This window comes from Oncorhynchus kisutch, linkage group LG18 (genome assembly GCF_002021735.2).
Source record: "Oncorhynchus kisutch isolate 150728-3 linkage group LG18, Okis_V2, whole genome shotgun sequence".
NCBI lineage: Eukaryota > Metazoa > Chordata > Actinopteri > Salmoniformes > Salmonidae > Oncorhynchus > Oncorhynchus kisutch.
The window spans coordinates 74425268-74449090 of NC_034191.2; the positions used below are offsets into that span (position 1 = coordinate 74425268).

General features: G+C 43.2%; 1 protein-coding gene across 1 annotated transcript in view; it reads right to left on the minus strand.

The window, feature by feature from the left end:
* Positions 1-23823, minus strand: part of LOC109909631 (piezo-type mechanosensitive ion channel component 2) — a 188537-nt gene that overhangs the window by 62908 nt on the left and 101806 nt on the right. The window contains exons 6-8 of the mRNA XM_031795307.1: positions 14332-14671; positions 13686-13899; positions 781-949 (exon numbers count right to left, since the gene is read on the minus strand). Coding sequence (XP_031651167.1) covers positions 781-949; positions 13686-13899; positions 14332-14671 — 723 coding nt within the window. The remainder of the gene's footprint in view (positions 1-780; positions 950-13685; positions 13900-14331; positions 14672-23823) is intronic.

The window sequence follows — 23823 nt, forward strand, 5'->3', positions numbered from 1 at the left end:
ATTGATATTAAATGAAGTAATCATTAATGTAATCAGTAGTTTTTTAAGAATATAATTGTAATCCCTTTTGAAATTTTTGTTTAAAGTAATCCGGGCTGATTACAGTTGCTTCATTTTTGTAATTGGATTACGTAATCCCAGTTTACATGTCATCTGTTACTACCCAACCCTGTCTATAGGGGAGCTCACCGTGTACCACTGGGGCCCTGCCCCAAAATGGCCACCGTGTTACAGTAAAGGCAACTCACCGTGTACCACTGGGGCCCTGCCCCAAAATGGCCACCGTGTTACAGTAAAGGCAACTCACCGTGTACCACTGGGGCCCTGCCCCAAAATGGCCACCGTGTTACAGTAAAGGCAACTCACCGTGTACCACTGGGGCCCTGCCCCCAAAATGGCCACCGTGTTACAGTAAAGGCAACTCACCGTGTACCACTGGGGCCCTGCCCCAAAATGGGCACAGTGTTACAGTAAAGGCAACTCACCGTGTACCACTGGGGCCCTGCCCCAAAATGGCCACAGTGTTACAGTAAAGGCAACTCACCGTGTACCACTGGGGCCCTGCCCCAAAATGGCCACCGTGTTACAGTAAAGGCAACTCACCGTGTACCACTGGGGCCCTGCACCAAAATGGCCACAGTGTTACAGTAAAGGCAACTCACCGTGTACCACTGGGGCCCTGCCCCAAAATGGCCACCGTGTTACAGTAAAGGCAACTCACCGTGTACCACTGGGGCCCTGCCCCAAAATGGCCACTGTGTTACAGTAAAGGCAACTCACCGTGTCTGTGGGGTCCTGCAGCCAGAGGCGTATGAGTGTGGCCAGGGTGTAGTAGAGCAACAGCAGCATGATGGGGTTGACATAGTGGTGCCAGGACAGCGCCGGGTTGACCCGGAACATCCAGGTGTGGGAGCAGTCAGTCTGGACCACCGACGAGATGCCAAACAGACTGGTGGAGAGAGGGAAAGGTAGGATGGAGGGGGGGAGGAGAGAGAGAGAGAGGGAGGGAAAGGAAGGTTGGAGGGAGGGGAGGAGGGAGGGAGGGAGGGAGGGAGGGAGGGAGGGAGGGAGGGAGGGAGGGAGGGAGGGAGGGAGGGAGGGAGGGAGGGAGGGAGGATGGATGGAGAGAGGGAGGGAGGGAAAGGCAGGGTGGAGGGAGGGGAGGATGGAGAGAGGGAGGGAGGGAGGGAAAGGCAGGATGGAGGGGGGAGGGAGGGAGTATTATAAGATTCTCCTCACCTCACATCAGCACACACACACACACACACACACACACACACACACACACACACACACACACACACACACACACACTTTTAATGTTTTTTAAAGACAGTGTGCCATGTATTTTCAATGAGATAATGAATGTAGATAAAGTATGGGCTGCAGCCATGTGTGTTCCCCTCGTTTGCTCTCTCTCTCTCTCTCTCTCTCTCTCTCTCTCTCTCTCTCTCTCTCTCTCTCTCTAAAAACCCTTAAGGAGAAATAACAATTGGGATGAGGTCAGGTGATTGTGGAGGCCAGGTCATCTGATGCAGCACTCCATCACTCTCCTTCTTGGTTAAATAGCCCTTACACAGCCTGGAGGTGTGTTTTGGGTCATTGACCTGTTGAAAAACAAATGATAGTCCCACTAAGCACAAACCAGATGGGATGGTGATTCTCATGCTGGTTAAGTGTGCCTTGAATTCTAAATAAATCACTGACAGTGTCACCAGCAAAGCAATCCCACACCCTCACACCTCCTCCTCCATGCTTCATGGTGGGAACAACACATGTAGAGATCATCCGTTCATCTGACAAAAACACGGCGGTTGGAACCAAAGATTTCAGATTTCCACCGGTCTAATATCCATTGCTTGTGTTTCTTGGCCCAAGAAAGTCTCTTCTTATTATTGGTGTCCTCTAGTAGTGGTTTCTTTGCAGCAATTCGACCATGAAGGCCTGATTCACACAGTTTCCTTTGAACAGTTGATGTTGAGACATGTCTGTTACTTGAACTCTGAACCATTTATTTGGGCTGCAATCTGAAGTGCAGTTATCTCTAATTAACTTATCCTCTGCGTCAGAGGTAACTCTGGGTCTTCCTTTCCTGTGGCGGTCCTCATGAGAGCCAGTGTCGTCATAGCGCTTGATGGTTTTTGCAACTACATTTGAAGAAAGTTTCAAAGTTCTTGACATGTTTTGTATTGACTGACCTTCATGTCTTAAAGTAATGATGGACTGTCATTTCTCTTTGCTTATTTGAGCTGTTCTTGCCATAATATTGACTTGGTGTTTTACCAAATGGGGCTATCTTCTGTTTACCACCCCTACCTTGTAACAACACAACTGATTGCCTCAAAAGCATGATGAAGGAAAGAAATCCCACAAATGAATTATTAACAAGTCACACCTGTTAATTTAAATGCATTCCAGGTGACTACCTCATGAAGCTGGTTGAGAGAATGCCAAGAGTGTGCAATGCTGTCATCAATGCAAAGGGTGGCGACTTCAAAAAATCTACAATCTAAAATATATTTGGATTTGTTTAACACTTTTTTGGTTACTACATTATTCCATATGTGTTATTTCATAGTTTTGATGTCTTCACTATTATTCTAGTATAGTAAATGACTGGTACTGTATATATATCATGCCACTGTAATTGACCGGAATTGTTTTCTTTGGGATCAAGGCCCTTGTGTCCTGTTAGGAGTAATGTAAGGTTGGCCTGTGATACTAACATTCTAAAACTGGAGCTTGTCTTATTAATAGTTAGACCTTAGAATTCACATCATAATGGAATACGATGGGTTTGGGTGTGTGGCTCTTTTCAACTCTGGCCAGAGTAAGAAAATATGAAGTGTAATTTCCTCTGCCTTCTTGGCATAGCCGATCTCCAAACCAGATGCTTTCATGCCCAAGCGGGGCTGCCACAGCTGGAGAAATCTGACCACTGAGTACTGGTGTGTCTTCAATCAAGTGGCATATAGGGTGAATATCAATAGTATTTCCTTCTTCGTGTCCTCTCTCCTTGCCTCTTTCTCAAAATGCATTGGAGAAGGTCCGAGGGGAGGAGGAGGAGGCGAGGAGAGAGGACACGAGGAATCAAGGAAATATATGATTGTCAAAGGCAACAGGGCACTTTGTGGGTCATTCTAATCTGCCATGGATTGTCATGTTTTTACCAAGAAGATATACAGTAAACATGATTCAGAAAGAAGAACTAATATACAACTAATCTGTCATTTGTGGAGTCATAAACACCACTACATACAAAACACAGACTGGATAGACAACAAGAGCACAGACTAGATACACAACAAGAACACAGAATGGATACACAACAAGAACACAGAATGGATACACAACAAGAACACAGACTGGATACACAACAAGAACACAGAATGGATAGACAACAAGAACACAGAGTGGATACACAACAAGAACACAGAATGGATACACAACAAGAACACAGAATGGATACACAACAAGAACACAGAATGGATACACAACAAGAACACAGAATGGATACACAACAAGAACACAGAATGGATACACAACAAGAACACAGAATGGATACACAACAAGAACACAGAATGGATACACAACAAGAACACAGAATGGATACACAACAAGAACACAGAATGGATAGACAACAAGAACACAGAATGGATAGACAACAAGAACACAGAATGGATACACAACAAGAACACAGAATGGATACACAACAAGAACACAGACTGGATAGACAACAAGAACACAGAATGGATAGACAACAAGAACACAGAATGGATACACAACAATAACACAGAATGGATAGACAACAAGAACACAGAATGGATAGACAACAAGAACACAGAATGGATACACAACAATAACACAGAATGGATAGACAACAAGAACACAGAATGGATACACAACAAGAACACAGAATGGATACACAACAATAACACAGAATGGATAGACAACAAGAACACAGAATGGATAGACAACAAGAACACAGAATGGATACACAACAAGAACACAGAATGGATACACAACAAGAACACAGAATGGATACACAACAAGAACACAGAATGGATAGACAACACGAACAAACACAGACACCCGAGTCGTTGATACACCCACAAGGCACAGAATGGATAGACAACACGAACACACACAGACACCCGAGTCGTTGATACACCCACAATGCACAGATGTTAGTTCAATGTCTAGTTTTGATTGAATTCAACATGAAATCAACAAAAAAAATTCACCACGTCATTGGATTTAGGTTAAAAGTTGGATGAAACAAATATACAAAAATACCTGACGTTTATTATTTTGGGTTGAAATGAAGTGGAAACAATGTTTATTCAACCAGTTTTTGCCCAGTGGGTTTCTTGCAATGCCGTTACGATAAACACTTTACACCAAAAATCCCACTTGACATTTTCTTCTAATTTCAGCATTTATTACAAAACAACATTTGCTTTATTGCTACCCAAAGTAGTTTTTATTCTGGAGTTTGGGTCTAAATTGAAAAGCACAAATATTTCGACTTAAGCTCGGGTAGTAATCAAAAAGTCATCGTTGCCCACAAATGTTAAACTACAAAGTACTGATTGTGCCTGTTTGACTGTCACGTGGTAGAATAATGGGTTTCATTAAAGAAACGAGTGAAGGCATTTAGGGAATGATACATAGCGAGTGCAGGCGTATAGTGAAGGATCCCAAACGAGTGCAGACGTATAGTGAAGGATCCCAAACGAGTGCAGACGTATAGTGAAGGATCCCAAACGAGTGCAGACGTAAAGGGAAGGATTCCAAATGAGTGCAGACTTATAGTGAAGGATCCATAATGAGTGAAGGCGTATAGTGAAGGATCCCAAACGAGTGGAGACGTATAGTGAAGGATCCATAATGAGTGAAGGCGTATAGTGAAGGATCCATAATGAGTGAAGGCGTATAGTGAAGGATCCATAATGAGTGAAGGCGTATAGTGAAGGATCCCAAACGAGTGCAGACGTATAGTGAAGGATCCATAATGAGTGAAGGCGTATAGTGAAGGATCCATAATGAGTGAAGGCATATAGTGAAGGATCCATAATGAGTGAAGGCGTATAGTGAAGGATCCATAATGAGTGAAGGCGTATAGTGAAGGATCCATAATGAGTGAAGGCGTATAGTGAAGGATCCATAATGAGTGAAGGCGTATAGTGAAGAATCCATAATGAGTGAAGGCGTATAGTGAAGGATCCACAATGAGTGAAGGCGTATAGTGAAGGATCCCAAACGAGTGCAGACGTATAGTGAAGGATCCATAATGAGTGAAGGCGTATAGTGAAGGATCCATAATGAGTGAAGGCGTATAGTGAAGGATCCATAATGAGTGAAGGCGTATAGGGAAGGATCCATAATGAGTGAAGCGTATAGTGAAGGATCAAATCAAATCAAATTTTATTTGTCACATACACATGGTTAGCAGAGGTTAATGTGAGTGTAGCGAAATGCTTGTGCTTCTAGTTCCGACAATGCAGTAATAACCAACGAGTAATCTAGCTAACAATTCCAAAACTACTACCTTATACACACAAGTGTAAAGGGATAAAGAATATGTACATAAAGATATATGAATGAGTGATGGTACAGAGCGGCATAGGCAAGATGCAGTAGATGGTATCGAGTACAGTATATACATATGAGATGAGTATGTAAACAAAGTGGCATAGTTTAAAGTGGCTAGTGATACATGTATTACATAAAGATGCAGTAGATGATATAGAGTACAATATATACGTATACATATGAGATAAATAATGTAGGGTATGTAAACATTATATTAAGTAGCATTGTTTAAAGTGGCTAGTGATATATTTGACATCAATTCCCATAAATTCCCATTATTAAAGTGGCTGGAGTTGAGTCAGTGTGTTGGCAGCAGCCACTCAATGTTAGTGGTGGCTGTTTAACAGTCTGATGGCCTTGAGATAGAAGCTGTTTTTCAGTCTCTCGGTCCCTGCTTTGATGCACCTGTACTGACCTCGCCTTCTGGATGATAGCGGGGTAAACAGCCAGTGGCTCGGGTGGTTGTTGTCCTTGATGATCTTTATGGCCTTCCTGTGACATCGGGTGGTGTAGGTGTCCTGGAGGGCAGGTAGTTTGCCCCCAGTGATGCGTTGTGCAGACCTCACTACCCTCTGGAGAGCCTTACGGTTGTGGGCGGAGCAGTTGCCATACCAGGCGGTGATACAGCCCGACAGGATGCTCTCGATTGTGCATCTGTAGAAGTTTGTGAGTGCTTTTGTTGACAAGCCAAATTTCTTCAGCCTCCTGAGGTTGAAGAGGCGCTGCTGCGCCTTCTTCACGATGCTGTCTGTGTGGGTGGACCAATTCAGTTTGTCTGTGATGTGTACGCTGAGGAACTTAAAACTTACTACCCTCTCCACTACTGTTCCATCGATGTGGATAGGGGGGTGTTCCCTCTGCTGTTTCCTGAAGTCTACAATCATCTCCTTAGTTTTGTTGACGTTGAGTGTGAGGTTATTTTCCTGACACCACACTCTGAGGGCCCTCACCTCCTCCCTGTAGGCCGTCTCGTCGTTGTTGGTAATCAAGCCTACCACTGTTGTGTCGTCCGCAAACTTGATGATTGAGTTGGAGGCGTGCGTGGCCACGCAGTCGTGGGTGAACAGGGAGTACAAGAGAGGGCTCAGAACGCACCCTTGTGGGGCCCCAGTGTTGAGGATCAGCGGGGTGGAGATGTTGTTACCTACCCTCACCACCTGGGGGCGGCCCGTCAGGAAGTCCAGTACCCAGTTGCACAGGGCGGGGTCAAGACCCAGGGTCTCGAGCTTGATGACGAGTTTGGAGGGTACTATGGTGTTAAATGCTGAGCTGTAGTCGATGAACAGCATTCTCACATAGGTATTCCTCTTGTCCAGATGGGTTAGGGCAGTGTGCAGTGTGGTTGAGATTGCATCGTCTGTGGACCTATTTGGGCGGTAACCAAATTGGAGTGGGTCTAGCGTGTCAGGTAGGGTGGAGGTGATATGGTCCTTGACTAGTCTCTCAAAGCACTTCATGATGACAGAAGTGAGTGCTACGGGCGGTAGTCGTTTAGCTCAGTTACCTTAGCTTTCTTGGGAACAGGAACAATCGTGGCCCTCTTGAAGCATGTGGGAACAGCAGACTGGGATAGGGATTGATTGAATATGTCCGTAAACACACCAGCCAGCTGGTCTGCGCATGCTCTGAGGGCGCGGCTGGGGAAGCCGTCTGGGCCTGCAGCCTTGCGAGGGTTAACACGTTTAAATGTTTTACTCACCTTGGCTGCAGTGAAGGAGAGTCCGCTTGTTTTGGATGTGGGCCGTGTCAGTGGCACTGTATTGTCCTCAAAGTGGGCAAAAAAGTGATTTAGTCTGCCTGGGAGCAAGACATCCTGGTCCGTGACTGGGCTGGTTTTCTTTTGTAATCCGTGATTGACTGTAGACCCTGCCACATACCTCTTGTGTCTGAGCCGTTGAATTGCGATTCTACTTTGTCTCTATACTGACGCTTAGCTTGTTTGATTGTCTTGCAGAGGGAATAGCTACACTGTTTGTATTCGGTCATGTTTCCGGTCACCTTGCCCTGATTAAAAGCAGTGGTTCGCGCTTTCAGTTCCACGCGAATGCTGCCATCAATCCACGGTTTCTGGTTTGGGAATGTTTTAATCGTTGCTATGGGAACGACATCTTCAACGCACGTTCTAATGAACCCGCTCACCGAATCAGCATATTCGTCAATGTTGTTGTTTGACGCAATACGAAACATATCCCAGTCCACGTGATGGAAGCAGTCTTGGAGCGTGGAATCAGATTGGTCGGACCAGCGTTGAACAGACCTCAGCATGGGAGCTTCTTGTTTTAGCTTCTGTCTGTAGGCAGGGAGCAACAAAATGGAGTCGTGGTCAGCTTTTTGAAAGGAGGGCGGGGGAGGGCCTTATATGCGTCGCGGAAGTTAGAATAACAATGATCCAAGGTTTTACCAGCCCTGGTTGCACAATCGATATGCTGATACAATTTAGGGAGTCTTCAGATTAGCCTTGTTAAAATCCCCAGCTACAATGAATGCAGCCTCAGGATATGTGGATTCCAGTTTGCAAAGAGTCAAATAAAGTTTGTTCAGAGCCATCGATGTGTCTGCTTGGGGGGGAATATATACGGCTGTGATTATAATCGAAGAGAATTCCCTTGGTAGATAATGCGGTCGACATTTGATTGTGAGGAATTCTAAATCAGGTGAACAGAAGGACTTGAGTTCCTGTATGTTGTTGTGACCACACCACGTCTCGTTAACCATAAAGCATACGCCTCTGGCGCTGACAGAGATGGCCGCCTCCTAGGAAACTCTGCAGTTTTTAGTTTTTTTTACGTGTTATTTCTTACATTGGTACCCCAGGTCATCTTAGGTTTCATTACATACAGTCGAGAAGAACTACTGAATATAAGAGCAGCGTCAACTCACCATCAGTACCCAAGAATATGACTTTCGCGAAGCGGATCCTGTGTTCTGCCTTTCACCCAGGACAACGGAATGGATCCCAGCCGGCGACCCCAAAAAAACTACTTCGTAAAAGAGGGAAACAAAGCGGTCTTCTGGTCAGACTCCGGAGACGGGCACATCGCGCACCACTCCCTTGCATACTCCCAGTCTCTTGACAACAAGGTTGATGAAATCCAAGCAAGGGTAGCATTCCAGAGGGACATCAGGGACTGTAACGTTCTTTGCTTCACGGAAACATGGCTCACTCGAGAGACGCTATTGTAGTCGGTGCAGCCAGCCGGAAGGATCCATAATGAGTAAAGGCGTATAGTGAAGGATCCATAATGAGTGAAGGCGTGTAGTGAAGGATCCATAGCCCTACTTTGTTTATATATATTTCTTATCCCTGTGCTTGTTCTTTCTTTTCCTCTGTCTTTCATGTCCAAGGAGACGTGTGTGTATGTTTTAGGACAAATATAAAAACCACAGAATGGGTTTGCTTGCTGTCAGAGTTGTTCAAGCGTAACAGTATAACTTTAGACCGTCCCCTCGCCCATACCCGGGCGCGAACCAGGGACCCTCTGCACACATCAACAACAGTCACCCATGAAGCATCGTTACCCATCGCTCCACAAAAGCAGCGGCCCTTGCAGAGCAAGGGGAACTACTACTTCAAGGTCTCAGAGCAAGTGACGTCACCGATTGAAACGCTATTTAACTCGCACCACCGCTAACTAAGCTAGCCGTTTCACATCCGTTACAATAGCATTGTTACAGCACTCTCCTTCTAAAAATACTCTGATCATGCGGTAATATAGATTAATTGCCTCCACTTTACTCAGGGGTCTCTCTCTCTCTGTCTCTAAAAACGTAGATTTTTCTTTCTCTCCCTTTCTCGCTCCCACAATTCATGTGAAGTTCCCTGAAACCAGCTGTGTAATTTCGGTGCGGGCCAAGAATGGGCCAGCGTAATGAGAACCACCTGGGTCTGAGGAACGGAGGGGAGCCGGAGCTGGGCCGGATGGCTGGCCTGTGCCACCTCTCCCTGGTCTGGCTCTCTCTGGGCCCTGACAGGGGCTGGATGGAGGGTCCGGTTGGGTCACAGGGTGCATGGTGGGAGTGCTTTTTTGGGGGGGAGGGTGATGGCGTAATGGCATATAGGGTAGAGGTATTAGTTGATAGGATGGTGTATAGGGTAGAGGTATTCTGAACTATGTGGAACGGCAGGGCCTAATAAGGGGACAGTGTGTGAAGGGAGACGAGGGGCGAGATTCCGATGTTAGCCCATATATACATACTATGAGGTCAAAATAACACTATGCAATTGTGAAAATTATGATAATGCCCTTTTGGTGTAAGAGCTTGTGGGGAAAAAATGGCTGGAATTTCCACCTGTTCCGGTGGAATGGAGTTTTTGGCCCAAAGCATTACATCACAATCTAATCTGATCGGATTATTCAGTCATCTTTAATTTGGGTGGCCTCTAGAGTCTAGACGATCCTATCCGCCAATCAGAGCTGTGTATGTAAATATATAAAAATGTGTATAAACACGCCCACATTATAAGACTATTTTCATGAAATTAACACACACACTGATTTATTAGACATACAGCGATGATTTTAAAATAAATAATTAAATAAACAATGGGGACTTAAAATGAACTAAGATCTTATTGAAATGCAATGATTAGTTGGGACACATTCAACCATCCAATTACTCTATGGTAGTTTCCTGTTGCTCTGCGGTTATAAGTAATCAAATAATAACTGCTCACTTAAACAGCCACACTAATGTGTCAGAGGAAACACCGTACACCTGGCGACCGTGTCAGCATGCATGAGCCCGACCCGTCACAGGAGTCGCTAGACTGCGATGGGACAAGACATCCCTGCCGGCCAAACCATCCCCTAACCACGCTCGGCCAACTGGGCACCGCGCCATGGGTCTCCCATGCACGGCCGTCTGCGACAGAGCCTGGACTCGAACCAGGATCTCTAATGGCACAGCTGGCATTGAGATGCAGTGCCTTAGACCACCGCGCCGCTCAGGAGACCCTAGAATGACGTTATTAAGTATATGATCCGTACCTTTGAGAATAATCTCTCAGTTGTGAAATTTTAAATCGACTCGTCCTCAATCTGCTTTCCTCCATCAGGAAATGTCACATATGAAATGAAATGTAGAATCTCAAATGTCAAAATTCTACGCACATAGAGACAAGGTGCAGTACATTTTGGTTTGGTCTGAGATCTCATCTCATCATCATTGTTTCCTTCCCTCCCTTTATCCATTGATCCCATTTGATTCTTGAAGAATAGCACTTACAAATGCCTATGACCTTAGTTCAACTGTCATACCCCATCAGAACCCAACATGATACTCCAATGTTTGGTACATGTACATGTAAACAAACACTATATACATGTAAACAAACACTATATACATGTAAACAAACACTATATACATGTAAACAAACACTATATACATGTAAACAAACACTATATACATGTAAACAAACACTATATACATGTAAACAAACAGGGTTAAAATGATCATGTTGATATCCTGGATGGTCAGCCCTTGTATCCATAGCTCTGTCTTTGAATTTGAGAGTGGTTACATTTCTCCAGCCCAAATCCCAATAGCTTTTACCTAAAGAGGGGCGGGGATTACCCTTTGTTTTTATTTAAACTGCTGATTGCCGCTTTAAATAGGCTATTTAGTTGCTTATTCTTTACCTTAAATGTTGGCTTTAGTGTTGCATGTATGGTTCAAATACACATACACTATTGTTCAAAAGTTTGGGGTCATACAGACATTTGGGGTCATACATTCTTGTTTTCCATGAAAACATACATGAAATGAGCTGCAAAATAAATAGGAAATATAGTCAAGATAAGAAAGAATAATAGTGTCCTTCAAACTTTGCTTTCGTCAAAGAATCCTCCATTTGCAGCATTTACAGCCTTGCAGACCTTTGGCATTCTAGTTGTCAATTTGTTGAGGCAATCTAAAGAGATTTCACTCCATCCATGCTTCCTGAAGCACCTCCCACAAGATGGATCGGCATGATGGGCACTTCTTACATACCATACGGTCAAGCTGATTCCACAAAAGCTCAACAGGGTTGAGATTCGGTGACTGTGCTGGCCACTCTGTCCAGTGTCTGTGTTCTTTTAACCATCTTAATATTAGCTTTTTATTGGGCAGTCTGAGATATGACCTTTTCTTTGCAACTCTGCCTAGAAGGCCAGCATCCTGGAGTCGCCTCTTCACTGTTTATGTTGAGACTGGTGTTTTGTGGGTACAATTTATTGAAGCTGCCAGTTGAGGACTTGTGAGGCGTCTGTTTCTCAAACTAGACACTCCAATGTACTTGTCCTCTTGCTCAGTTGTGCGCCGGGGCCTCCCACTCCTCTTTATATTCTGGTTAGAGACAGTTTGCGCTGTTCTGTGAAGGGAGTAGTACCCAGCACTGTACGAGATCTTCAGTTTCTTGGCAATTTCTCACATGGAATAGCCTTCATTTCTCAGAACAAGAATAGACTGATGAGTTTCAGAAGAAAGTGCTTTGTTTCTGGCCATTTTGAGCCTGTAATCGAACCCATAAATGCTGATGCTCCAGATGCTCAACAAGTCTAATGAAGGCCAGTTTTATTGCTTTTTTAATCAGAACAACAGTTTTCAGCTGTGCTAACATAATTGCAAAAGGATTTTCTAATGATCAATTAGCCTTTTAAAATGTTAAACCTGGATTATCTAAAACAACATGTCATTGGAACGCAGGAGTGATGGTTGCTGACAATGGGCCTCTGTAGAGGCTCTGTACGCCTATGTAGATATTCCATACAAAATCTGCCATTTCCAGCAACAAAAGTTTCCAGCTACAATAGTCATTTACAACATTAACAATGTCTACACTGTATTTCTGATCAATTTGATATTATTTTAATGGACACATTTTTTTGTACTTTTTTTTCAAAAACAAGGACATTACCAAGTGACCCCAAACTTTTGAACGTTAGTGTATGATATAATATTTATAAATTTCTTAACACTTGTAACCACACAATCCTTGGTTTATTTGGGGGACACCTTTTGGCCCAGGAGCACTACCAGAGGAAATAGTTCTGTAAATAGCCTCTATAAAAGATTTAAAAAACAACAACAACAAGCAATGTCATATTATTCCTTGACAACCTTAATTTACGTCTCTATAAATTAAGCTCAAATACGTCCAAATAACCTCTTGGCCAATATCAAGTTCAACTCCACTCCACACAAAACACAACATTCGCAGGGCATGACAACATCCCAACTGCTATTCCTGTTAAAAAATCCTCCTTTGCTGTGAAGTTCTCCTTTGCTCAGTTGGGCTGAGCGCTGATACCGGGGCCAGATGAAATACACCATGATCTACGGCCTCCAGCAGATGTCAAACACATTGTTGTGTGTTGTCTGGAGCAGAGGAAATCTTAAAGGTGTACCACCCACTGACAGCTCCCTGTGATGTTTTCATAGGAATTCCTCTGCCTTTCTTTTTTAAAATATAATGAAAGAAAAGAGAGGTGAGGAAAAAGGAGAGAGAGAGAGAGAGAGAGAGAGAGAGAGAGAGAGAGAGAGAGAGAGAGAGAGAGAGAGAGAGGGATAGAGAGAGAGAGAAAGAGATACATCTTCACCCTTTCAACTTGACACAAGCAATCTCTTCCACAAGAAATACCACCGCTCTCATGGTCGGATCGTAACTTAGGACCAAAACCAATAGACGGACACCAGACACACACTCTGACATGCAATTGGCTCAGACGTTGACACTTGATTGGATTGCTAGGTTAGATTTGGTGGTCTTTTTCCCCCCCTAGCCACATGTGTTTGGGGTAATAATATTGGTCACCGTCGGAGCCTCAGTCAGCCTCTGTGTTCTTGTATTCCTAATCTAGAGGATTACACACTGACGATGTTATGCTGATATGCTGCGATTCAAAACGATCCTGTAAGCAGATGTAATGCAATGGGGGTTACTTTATATGGATGATGCATGTGCATTGCCCTTGAAACTACATGAAAACACGCACACGCACGCACACACACACACACACACACACACACACACACACACACACACACACACACACACACACACACACACACACACACACACACACACACACACACACACACACACACACCTGGCGTAGCTATCCCCGGGTGGGATGAGCTCCTGGAAGAACTGGAACTGGTAGAGGTAGAGAGTCACCAGGTGACCAGCGCTGAAGATGGCCATGAGGACACACAGACAGCTGAAGATGAGCGGGTGGAATGTCCGACAGAAGGACCACCAGGTACACAGGCCCAGGAAGGTGAAGAAGTAGACTGCAGAGGTCAGGGAGGGCAGCATGATGCCTGGAACAGCACAGAAGCAGAGTGGGGACATAGTGATTCATGGAACACCCTCTGTGAGACTGGATGGAGAAGAATTTGTTGTATTAAACCTTTACGCCGTTGTCAAATCTCATCTCTGATTCCTACATTTCACACTTGAGTATGAAAAATCCCAACACAATTGGTAATTTCAGTATTTCAGGACAGGAAGTTAAACATTCAGAAAGTCTTTGGGAATCAAGGTTCGTCCTGATCATCTACAATAGATGTTGTGGGGAGATTTAATTGTATTGTCTTAATACAAATATTGAATATTTACACTGTATGTAAAATTTTATTAATTTAATCAGGGATTCAATCATGTCAATTTAAGCAAATTACAAATGGAGTAATTCAACTGCTCTGATGATAAATTGTGGATTGCCAGTCATTCGTTTGAGTGAGGGCACTTACCTGTAAGGCCCAGAAGAATGGTGACCACTACTTTCCCTGCCGTGGTAATAAGATTCCCAATGATCTCCTTGACTTTGGATGCCATCGCCGCTATCTGACGAAGGATCTTCATCTTGGTGCTCTCCTCCTCTACTTCTCCATCCCCTTCTTGCCCGTCTCCTCCCTCCTCCACCTCGTCCCCAGTCATCTCTCCATCTCCATCCTCGCCCGTCTCAAAATCCTCCTCGAACATCAGGTCGTCCTCCTCCAACTCAACCTCCTCTTCCTTTTCCCCCTCCTCTTTCTCAACCTCCTCTTCCTTTTCCCCCTCCTCTTTCTCAACCTCCTCTTCCTTCTTTTCCTGGGGAAAGAAGATGAATACAATCAGTATCAACGCAGAAGTTAATAACATGTACACCTTGTAGCTAGGGCCTTTACCCTGCCTTGTTAGAAACGGCACCCTGCCTCGTTGATTAGAAACAGCACCCTGCCTCGTTGATGAGAAACAGCACCCTGCCTCATTGAGTAGAAGCGACACCCTGCCTCATCGATTAGAAACGGCACCCTGCCTCGTTGAGTAGAAACAGCACCCTGCCTTGTTGAGTAGAAACAGCACCCTGCCTCGTTGAGTAGAAACAGCACCTTGCCTCATTGAGTAGAAACGACACCCTGCCTCATTGAGTAGAAACGGCACCCTGCCTCATTCAGTAGAAATGGCACCCTGCCTCGTTGAGTAGAAACGGCACCCTGCCTCATTGAGTAGAAATGGCACCCTGCCTCGTTGAGTAGAAATGGCACCCTGCCTCGTTGAGTAGAAACGGCACCCTTTCTCGTTGAGTAGAAACGACACCCTGCCTCGTTGAGTAGAAACGGCACCCTGCCTCGTTGAGTAGAAACGGCACCCTGCCTCGTTGATTAGAAACGGCACCCTGCCTCATTGAGTAGAAACGACACCCTGCCTCATTGAGTAGAAACGACACCCTGCCTCGTTGATTAGAAATGGCACCCTGCCTCATTGAGTAGAAACGACACCCTGCCTCGTTGATTAGAAACAGCACCCTGCCTCATTGAGTAGAAACGACACCCAGCCTAATTGATTAGAAACAGCACCCTGCCTCATTGAGTAGAAACGACACCCTGCCTTGTTGATTAGAAACAGCACCCTGCCTCATTGATTAGGAACAACACCCTGCCTCGTTGATTAGAAACAGCACCCTGCCTAATTGAGTAGAAACGGCACCCTGCCGAGTTGATGAGAAACAGCACCCTGCCTCGTTGATTAGAAACGGCCTTGTTGAGTAGCCCTGCTTTGTTGAGTAGAAACTTATTTTATGAGTAGCCCTGCTTTGTTGAGTAGAAACTTATTTTATGAGTAGCCCTGCTTTGTTGAGTAGAAACTTCTTTTATGAGTAGCCCTGCTTTGTTGAGTAGAAACTTATTTTATGAGTAGCCCTGCTTTGTTGAGTAGAAACTTCTTTTATGAGTAGCCCTGCTTTGTTGAGTAGAAACTTATTTTATGAGTAGCCCTGCTTTGTTGAGTAGAAACTTATTTTATGAGTAGCCCTGCTTTGTTGAGTATAAACGTATTTTCTTAGTAGCCCTGCTTTGCTGAGATGCTCTGCTTTGTTGAGAGAACTCAATTCCACAGAAGTCATAGTATAGTGTGTACCCAATATGATACTTTGAGTGTTTGTGTGTTGAGAGTGAGACACTAGAGCTGTGCTAATAAACCTGTTAAGCATTTGCTGCAGAACCATGTTGCAGTAAAACTGCTGGTAAGGGTTAAGGAGGGTCCCAGGAGTTATGTCCCATTGTAATTATTAATGAGAGGGGTTATAGGAGAGATTAGCGGTCTGCTTGACAGTGACATTCAGCAGGACTGTACTCCAGACCACACGTTTAACGACCATTTCAACCAGTTGTCTCTTTTTATTGCACAAAAGGATTAAACCCACTCTAACGACTGCCTGCAGTGCAGCAGATCTGCACTTTTCAGTAAACATCAGCCAGTGCATTTGGATTTACATAGCAATTATATTAGAAGACTGCTATCGTGCAAACCAGGAAAAAGGCATATGGATGTCAATAAATTGCAAATGGTTAACATTCTGGTTTACATTAGCCATGAGCTATAGTGTACAGTACATCACATTGCATTGAATAAAGTTCAGTTAATAGCAGCCGTTCATATCAGGCCATATGGTGGAGGTAACACAGGGAAAGATGAGCAGGTTATTATGTATATTCATAGCATAAATCCCTGGAGTTCAACAGATGTTGCCATTGCTTTTACAGTACCTTCAGAAAGTATTCATACCCCAACACGGATTCAACATTTTGTTGTGTTATATCATTATAGTCTATAAATCGTGCAAATAGGCTGTGACTTACTTCAAATGAAATACAAAATTAAACAGCTCAGTCTCCAGTGCCTTTGAATTCGTTTTTTAGAAACAGAGTCTGTGGCTTCAGGCTGATGTGATGGTGCCAGGAGAGCAGGTCAGCAACAGAGAATCTCCTCTCAGCGTTTGCAGAACCACTGGGGATGGTAAACACCCTTCGGGCCACTCTTACCAGGCTGGGCAGGATGCACATTTTTCTTTTGTTGTTGTTGGTAGGCCTAAAGGATTTTAGGTGAAATAACCCTATCAAAATGGAAAGCTCCGTGAAAGAGATAATATGCCAGAACTATTGGGTCAAAGTCATTGATGGCCTACGGTATTGATAAAAGAACGAAAATAATCTAAACTTTAATGAGATCAAAGTTTTTGTTTATAAATACTTTACTACAATGACACACTTAGCTATCTACCCACCTCATTCCTTTATGTTAGCATGTGCACTTAGTAAGTACACCATCATGATTTTGGGATATGTGTCTTTTCAGATTCCACAATGATTCTTTAGTTGTGGATACTACATCACCACACTCCCTCTCGTGCTCTTGGGCCTCATCTTTGTAAATCAACTTGATTTTTCACCTGTGTGTTTTTATCAGTTTCTTTCTGAAAATATTTAGTGAACAGCACACAAATAGACTACAAATGCATGCTGGGCCGGGCTCTGCTACTCGCTCAGTTCCAGTTAAATTGGTCACACTCTGCTACTCGCTCTGTTCCAGCTCCGTTCCAGCTCCGCTCTGCTACTCGCTCTGTTCCAGCTCCGTTCCAGCTCCGCTCTGCTACTCGCTCTGTTCCAGCTCCGCTCTGCTACTCACTCTGTTCCAGCTCCGTTCCAGCTCCGCTCTGCTACTCGCTCTGTTCCAGCTCCGCTCTGCTACTCACTCTGTTCCAGCTCCGTTCCAGCTCCGCTCTGCTACTCGCTCCGTTCCAGCTCCGCTCTGCTACTCGCTCTGTTCCAGCTCTGTTCCAGCTCCGCTCTGCTACTCGCTCTGTTCCAGCTCCGCTCTGCTACTCACTCTGTTCCAGCTCCGTTCCAGCTCCGCTCTGCTACTCGCTCTGTTCCAGCTCCGTTCCAGCTCCGCTCTGCTACTCGCTCTGTTCCAGCTCCGCTCTGCTACTCACTCTGTTCCAGCTCCGTTCCAGCTCCGCTCTGCTACTCGCTCTGTTCCAGCTCCGTTCCAGCTCCGTTCCAGCTCCGCTCTGCTACTCGCTCTGTTCCAGCTCCGTTCCAGCTCCGCTCTGCTACTCGCTCTGTTCCAGCTCCGTTCCAGCTCCGCTCTGCTACTCGCTCTGTTCCAGCTCCGTTCCAGCTCCGCTCTGCTACTCGCTCTGTTCCAGCTCCGTTCCAGCTCCGCTCTGCTACTCGCTCTGTTCCAGCTCCGTTCCAGCTCCGCTCTGCTCACATACCCTGCTTGTTGCCGGATGCATGTTTTGAAGTATTTCTATTCTGTACAGGCTTCCTTCTTTCACTCTGTCAATTAGGTTAGTATTGTAGAGTAACTACAATGTTGTTGATCCATCCTCAGTTATCTCCTATCACAGCCATTAAACTCTGTAACTTTTTTAAAGTCACTATTGGCCTCTTGGTGAAATCCCTGAGTGGTTTCCTTCCTCTCTGGCAACTGAGTTAGGAAAGACGCCTGTATCTTTGTAGTGACTGGGTGTATTGATAAACCATTTAAAGTGTAATTAATAACTTCATCATGCTCAAAGGTCAGATTTTTTTGACCCATCTACCAATAGGTGCCCTTCTTTGCATTGTTAAACCTTCCTGGTCTTTGTGGTTGAATCTGTGTTTGAAATTCACGGCTCGACTGAGGGAACCTACAGATAATTGTATATGTGGGGTACAGAGATGAGGTAGTCATTCAAAAATGATGTTAAACACTATTATTGCACACAGAGTGAGTCCATGTAACTTGTTATGTGGCTTGTTAAGCAAATGTACAGCTTTACAGCTTTTCATTTTTTATTCATTAGTAAAAAAAAAAAGAAGAAGAAAAACACAACTCCACTTTGACATGATGAGGTATTATGTGTCGACCAGTGACAACAAATCTACATTTCATCCATTTTAAATTCATGCTGTAACGCAACAAAATGTGGAAAAAGTCAAGGGATGTGAATACTTCCTGTACATATCCAGTCTGTGTACTATATACAGTATACTGTACATGTTGTTATCCTTCTCCCATTAAACAAACAATACATGATGTGAACAGCTGCATTTCAAATGCACATAAAGACTAATTATTAGCCTGTTTGTCTGTACATTAGATGATAAAGTGACATGCGTTAGGCGACAGACTCTCCTAACGAGGTTAGGGGAACATAAATGAATATCCTGGGACAGAACAGGATGGATGAGCATTAAGAGAAATGAGATTAGGTGTGGGACGCTGGAGACGAGACAGAATGTGGGCTTCACTTCAAAAGCACTAAGCAGACTAGCTGACTCAAAACTGTGGTAGATGCATCAGTTTACACGTTCTTATCGTATAGTATGTACTTCGAATGTCAATACAGAAGGACATTTAGAAACCAACTTCAGAAAAAGGAGTTCAAATCAAATGTTATTTATCAACTGCTTTGTTAGCAACAGCTGAAGACGACCAGTGAAATGCTTTACTTACTGGTGCTTTTTCACCAATGAAGAGTTAAAGATTTAACCAAAATATATATATATACACTACCGGTCCAAAGTTTTAGAACACGTACTCATTCAATGTCTTCACTATTATTCTACAACGTAGAAAAAAGTGTAAAAAATAAAGAAAACCCTGAATGAGTAGGTGTTCTAAAACGTTTGACCCGTAGTGAATATAAATAAATAAATGAACAGTGAATAATAATGACGAGTAATAATAACAACTTATATATAGGCCTTCCTGTTTGTGACTTTGTAACAATATGAATTTACACTGTAATTACGACTAGCCTACTTATTTAAATGCATAGGTTTTAGGCATTAAACGCACCCGTGCTTCTACATACTTTGCAAAAATCCGTACCATAACAAGATAAAAAAGTAACATTAAAACAATATTTGTGCCATTGTAAGTAAGAATTTGATCTTAACTGATTTGTTAGTTAAATAAAGGTTAAATTATATATACATATATATATATATATATTTTTTTTTTTCTTCTTTTTTTCTCACTATAGTATAAATACTGTACTAAGAAAAAACTGTAATATATACTATAGTAATTACTATGGTATTTTTACAGATTGTAATATACAGTGTTATTTACTGCCGTGTTTTTGCGGACTGTAGTATACTGTAGTATTTACTGCCGTGTTTTTGCGGACTGTAGTATACTGTAGTATTTACTGCCGTGTTTTTGCGGACTGTAGTATACTGTAGTATTTACTGCCGTGTTTTTGCGGACTGTAGTATACTGTAGTATTTACTGCCGTGTTTTTGCGGACTGTAGTATACTGTAGTATTTACTGCCGTGTTTTTGCGGACTGTAGTATACTGTAGTATTTACTGCCGTGTTTTTGCGGACTGTAGTATACTGTAGTATTTACTGCCGTGTTTTTGCGGACTGTAGTATACTGTAGTATTTACTGCCGTGTTTTTGAGGACTGTAGTATACTGTAGTATTTACTGCCGTGTTTTTGCGGACTGTAGTATACTGTAGTATTTACTATAGCATTTTAAAGTATACTACAACATTCTATAGTGAGTACTACACATGATCAACGTATACTATAGTGTGTAGTATAGTATTCTATTCTATATTTTTTTTTAATGTGCCTCGACAAAGCAACTAAATAATTCTATAGTAAGTGCTGTAGTATTCTACAGTATACTATAGTTTACTAAATAATTCTATAGTAAGTGCTGTAGTATTCTACAGTATACTACAGTTTACTAAATAATTCTATAGTAAGTGCTGTAGTATTCTACAGTATACTACAGTTTACTAAATAATTATATAGTAAGTGCTGTAGTATTCTACAGTATACTACAGTTTACTAAATAATTCTATAGTAAGTGCTGTAGTATTCTACAGTATACTAGAGTTTACTAAATAATTCTATAGTAAGTGCTGTAGTATTCTACAGTATACTACAGTTTACTAAATAATTCTATAGTAAGTGCTGTTGTATTCTATAGTAAACTGTATTTTTTTGAATGTGAGTAACTCTGAAGAAATCTAATTCAACCCATCAGGCAGGGAAACAAAAGCAATATGAAGGCTACACCACATAGACATGTTATTTCTGGTTGGGAAAAATAGCCGCCAAGGGTAAGACACCTCAAAAAAGGAAAAACTACAAACATTTTGTGAGAGAAACAGCTAATTAGATGGTGATTTTACACCATCTGGTGATTTTACAACTAATTAGATGTAAAATCACCAATTTATGAATACAGGAAAAGCAAATTATTGCTATAAAACGAAACTATTCTAAATAGTTTTGTCATGTAGGCACATGTGGTCATCTGAGAGTAATTGGTATAATTTCCTCAAAACATTAGTCTCTCATGGCACATATTGGCACACATGTAGGATCTTAATTTGAGCCAATTTTCTACAGCAGGAAAATAATCCTGCAGCAACAGCAAATGTGAATTGTGTCGATTATAATTAAGAAACATTTTTGTAGGGGTTGATACATTTTTGTAGGGGTTGATACATTTTTCGTAAGGGAAAATCAAGTCTGAAATTTCTAAATGGAAATTACAAACTAAAGCTTTTTTAAACCTCAAATACACAACACATTTAAAATGTCCTGCATTGCAGGAACGTTCTCCGGCAACAGGGTGATCAAATTAAGATCCGACATCTGTATAATAGTCCAACATGAGATCAAAGAGTCTTGGGGGGTTTGTTAGCTGTGGTTGGAACCTCAAACTCAACTGTGGTTCAACCGATCTAAAATCCTCTCCACAGCAAGGCCCTCTCGGTTTTAATATCTATACTGGAGTCAGCAATTAGAGAACTAAAATACAAATTATTTTAGAGCAGCCGAATCAGTTGTTTATTTGAAATGGACCTGCATGGTAAAAGTGAAATCTGCCTAGCTACATATTTTCCCTATATGTATCACACTGCCACAATGAATGAGCGCTCTGTGCGATCATTCACCGCCCTATCGTGAAATCTCCACAGGGCAAAACAAACAAGTCTTTCTCGCAGGGGAAAACACCAAAGTCAGTAATCTCCTCACTATCGTCAGCGGCGTATCGTAAATGATCGAACAAGTTGCGTTTGACGAAGCCCTGTTTATTTAACTGAGGCGACTGCTCCCATGCAGCGTGCAGCTGCGGGATTCCAACCGCAATGTTCAACAGAGGAGGCAGCGAACGAACCAACCGCTGTCTTATGAACCTCCGGAGGGATCTGATTCCACCTCTTCCTCCTGGCTCTCACAAACGGGCTCTCAGTCTGTCCATAGGCCACACCCACTGTTACATCACTACACACCGTAAGAGGCTGAATGGGGTTGGAGTCAGTCTAGTCTGTACAGTAGCATGACTAGTTGGATACCTGGTTGTTGATTGGTCAACTGCCGTTTTCAACGGACCAAGAATATTGTCCGTCTACATTCATGCAAACTACTTTGCAATTCATGATTTAAAATTTTCAACATGAAGAGGTGATAATCCTAGTACTCGAAGTCAATCTTAAATGAATTATTGTTTATTGTAGGCGATCTGGAGAGGTTCCAACCAACTCAATGCACCATAGTACACATATCAATCAGGAGCTGTGCCTGGGGCAGTCCCAGCAGTTGTCGTATATATGGCTATACACAGACAAGTTCTATTTGCATGATTTAGCATAATTAATTCATCATTCCCATTTTGTTTCAATCATGTGACAGACCAATACTGGTTCATAACATGCGACAGACCAACACCTCACAAGGCTCTACGCTGAGACCTTGAAACTAAGATATATTTCATTCGTTCTCAAAACAATGTGGCATACTGCCAAATTGCAGCTACTGATAGTGAGGATTTGTACAGTCAGCCACTTGCATGAACACAGAAATTGGTTTATAGAACAGCACATGAATAGAACACAGAAATGTGTTATAAGAAAGGCACATGTATAACATTTCCATTACAGGGTATTTTCTGTCCCTAAAAACCTTTAATAAAATGTTACTTTCAGGATGTGAAAATCTTTAGGGATATTGCAGGTAGAGTGCCGGCGTCTCGAGTGAGGTCACAAAGGCCGGGTCCAATTCTATATCCACAACCACAAGCCTCAGTTTTGTACCTTAGAAATGACACATATAAACCCCAATGGAAACGCCATGCAAAAAGCATTCGGGAGCCAATCACCTGCTCAGCCATGTAAAGAGAGGGGGGAAAGAGAGAGAGAGAGGGAGGAGAGAGTGGAGAGAGAGAGAGAGAGAGAGAGAGAGAGAGAGGGAGGAGAGAGTGGAGAGAGAGAGGAGAGAGAGAGAGAGAGCGAGAGAAAGAGGAGAGAGAGAGAGAGAGAGAGAGAGAGAGAGAAAGAGGAGGGAGAGAGAGAGAGAGAGAGAGAAAGAGAGGAGAGAGAGGGAGGAGAGAGTGGAGAGAGAGGGAGAGAGAGAGAAAGAGAGGAGAGAGAGAGAGAGAGAGAGAGAGAGAGAGAGAGAGAGAGAGAGAGAGAGAGAGAGGGAGGAGAGAGTGGAGAGAGTAAATTAGTAAATTAGTTTATTAGTAAAGTCACAAATACCCAGAGGTCAAACTTAAAGGCTTCTAAGGAACCTCTGAAAAACAACATCTGGTGGTCCTGCTTGACTCAGTTGGTAAGACAGTGGTGCTAGTGACACCAAGGTCATGGGTTCAATTCCCACAAGGAACACATACACATATTGAAAATGTATGCAAGTGGCTTTCTACAGATGCATCTGCTAAGTGGTCTATGTTAGAAGACAAAAAACTGGAAGACTGCCAACTAATCTATCAAGCTCAATAACAGCCAATCCATTCATATCCCCCTGCAGCTGCAGACAGAGAGGAACTAACGAGGAGAGCTGTGCTGACAGCATCAGGCTTGCTAGTGATAAACAGCTTTGGTGTCAACACATGGAAAACCAGTTGCTCTGGCTTCCTCATTGACAGTTCATCCAATTCCTCATTGAGTTAGGGCTGATACAC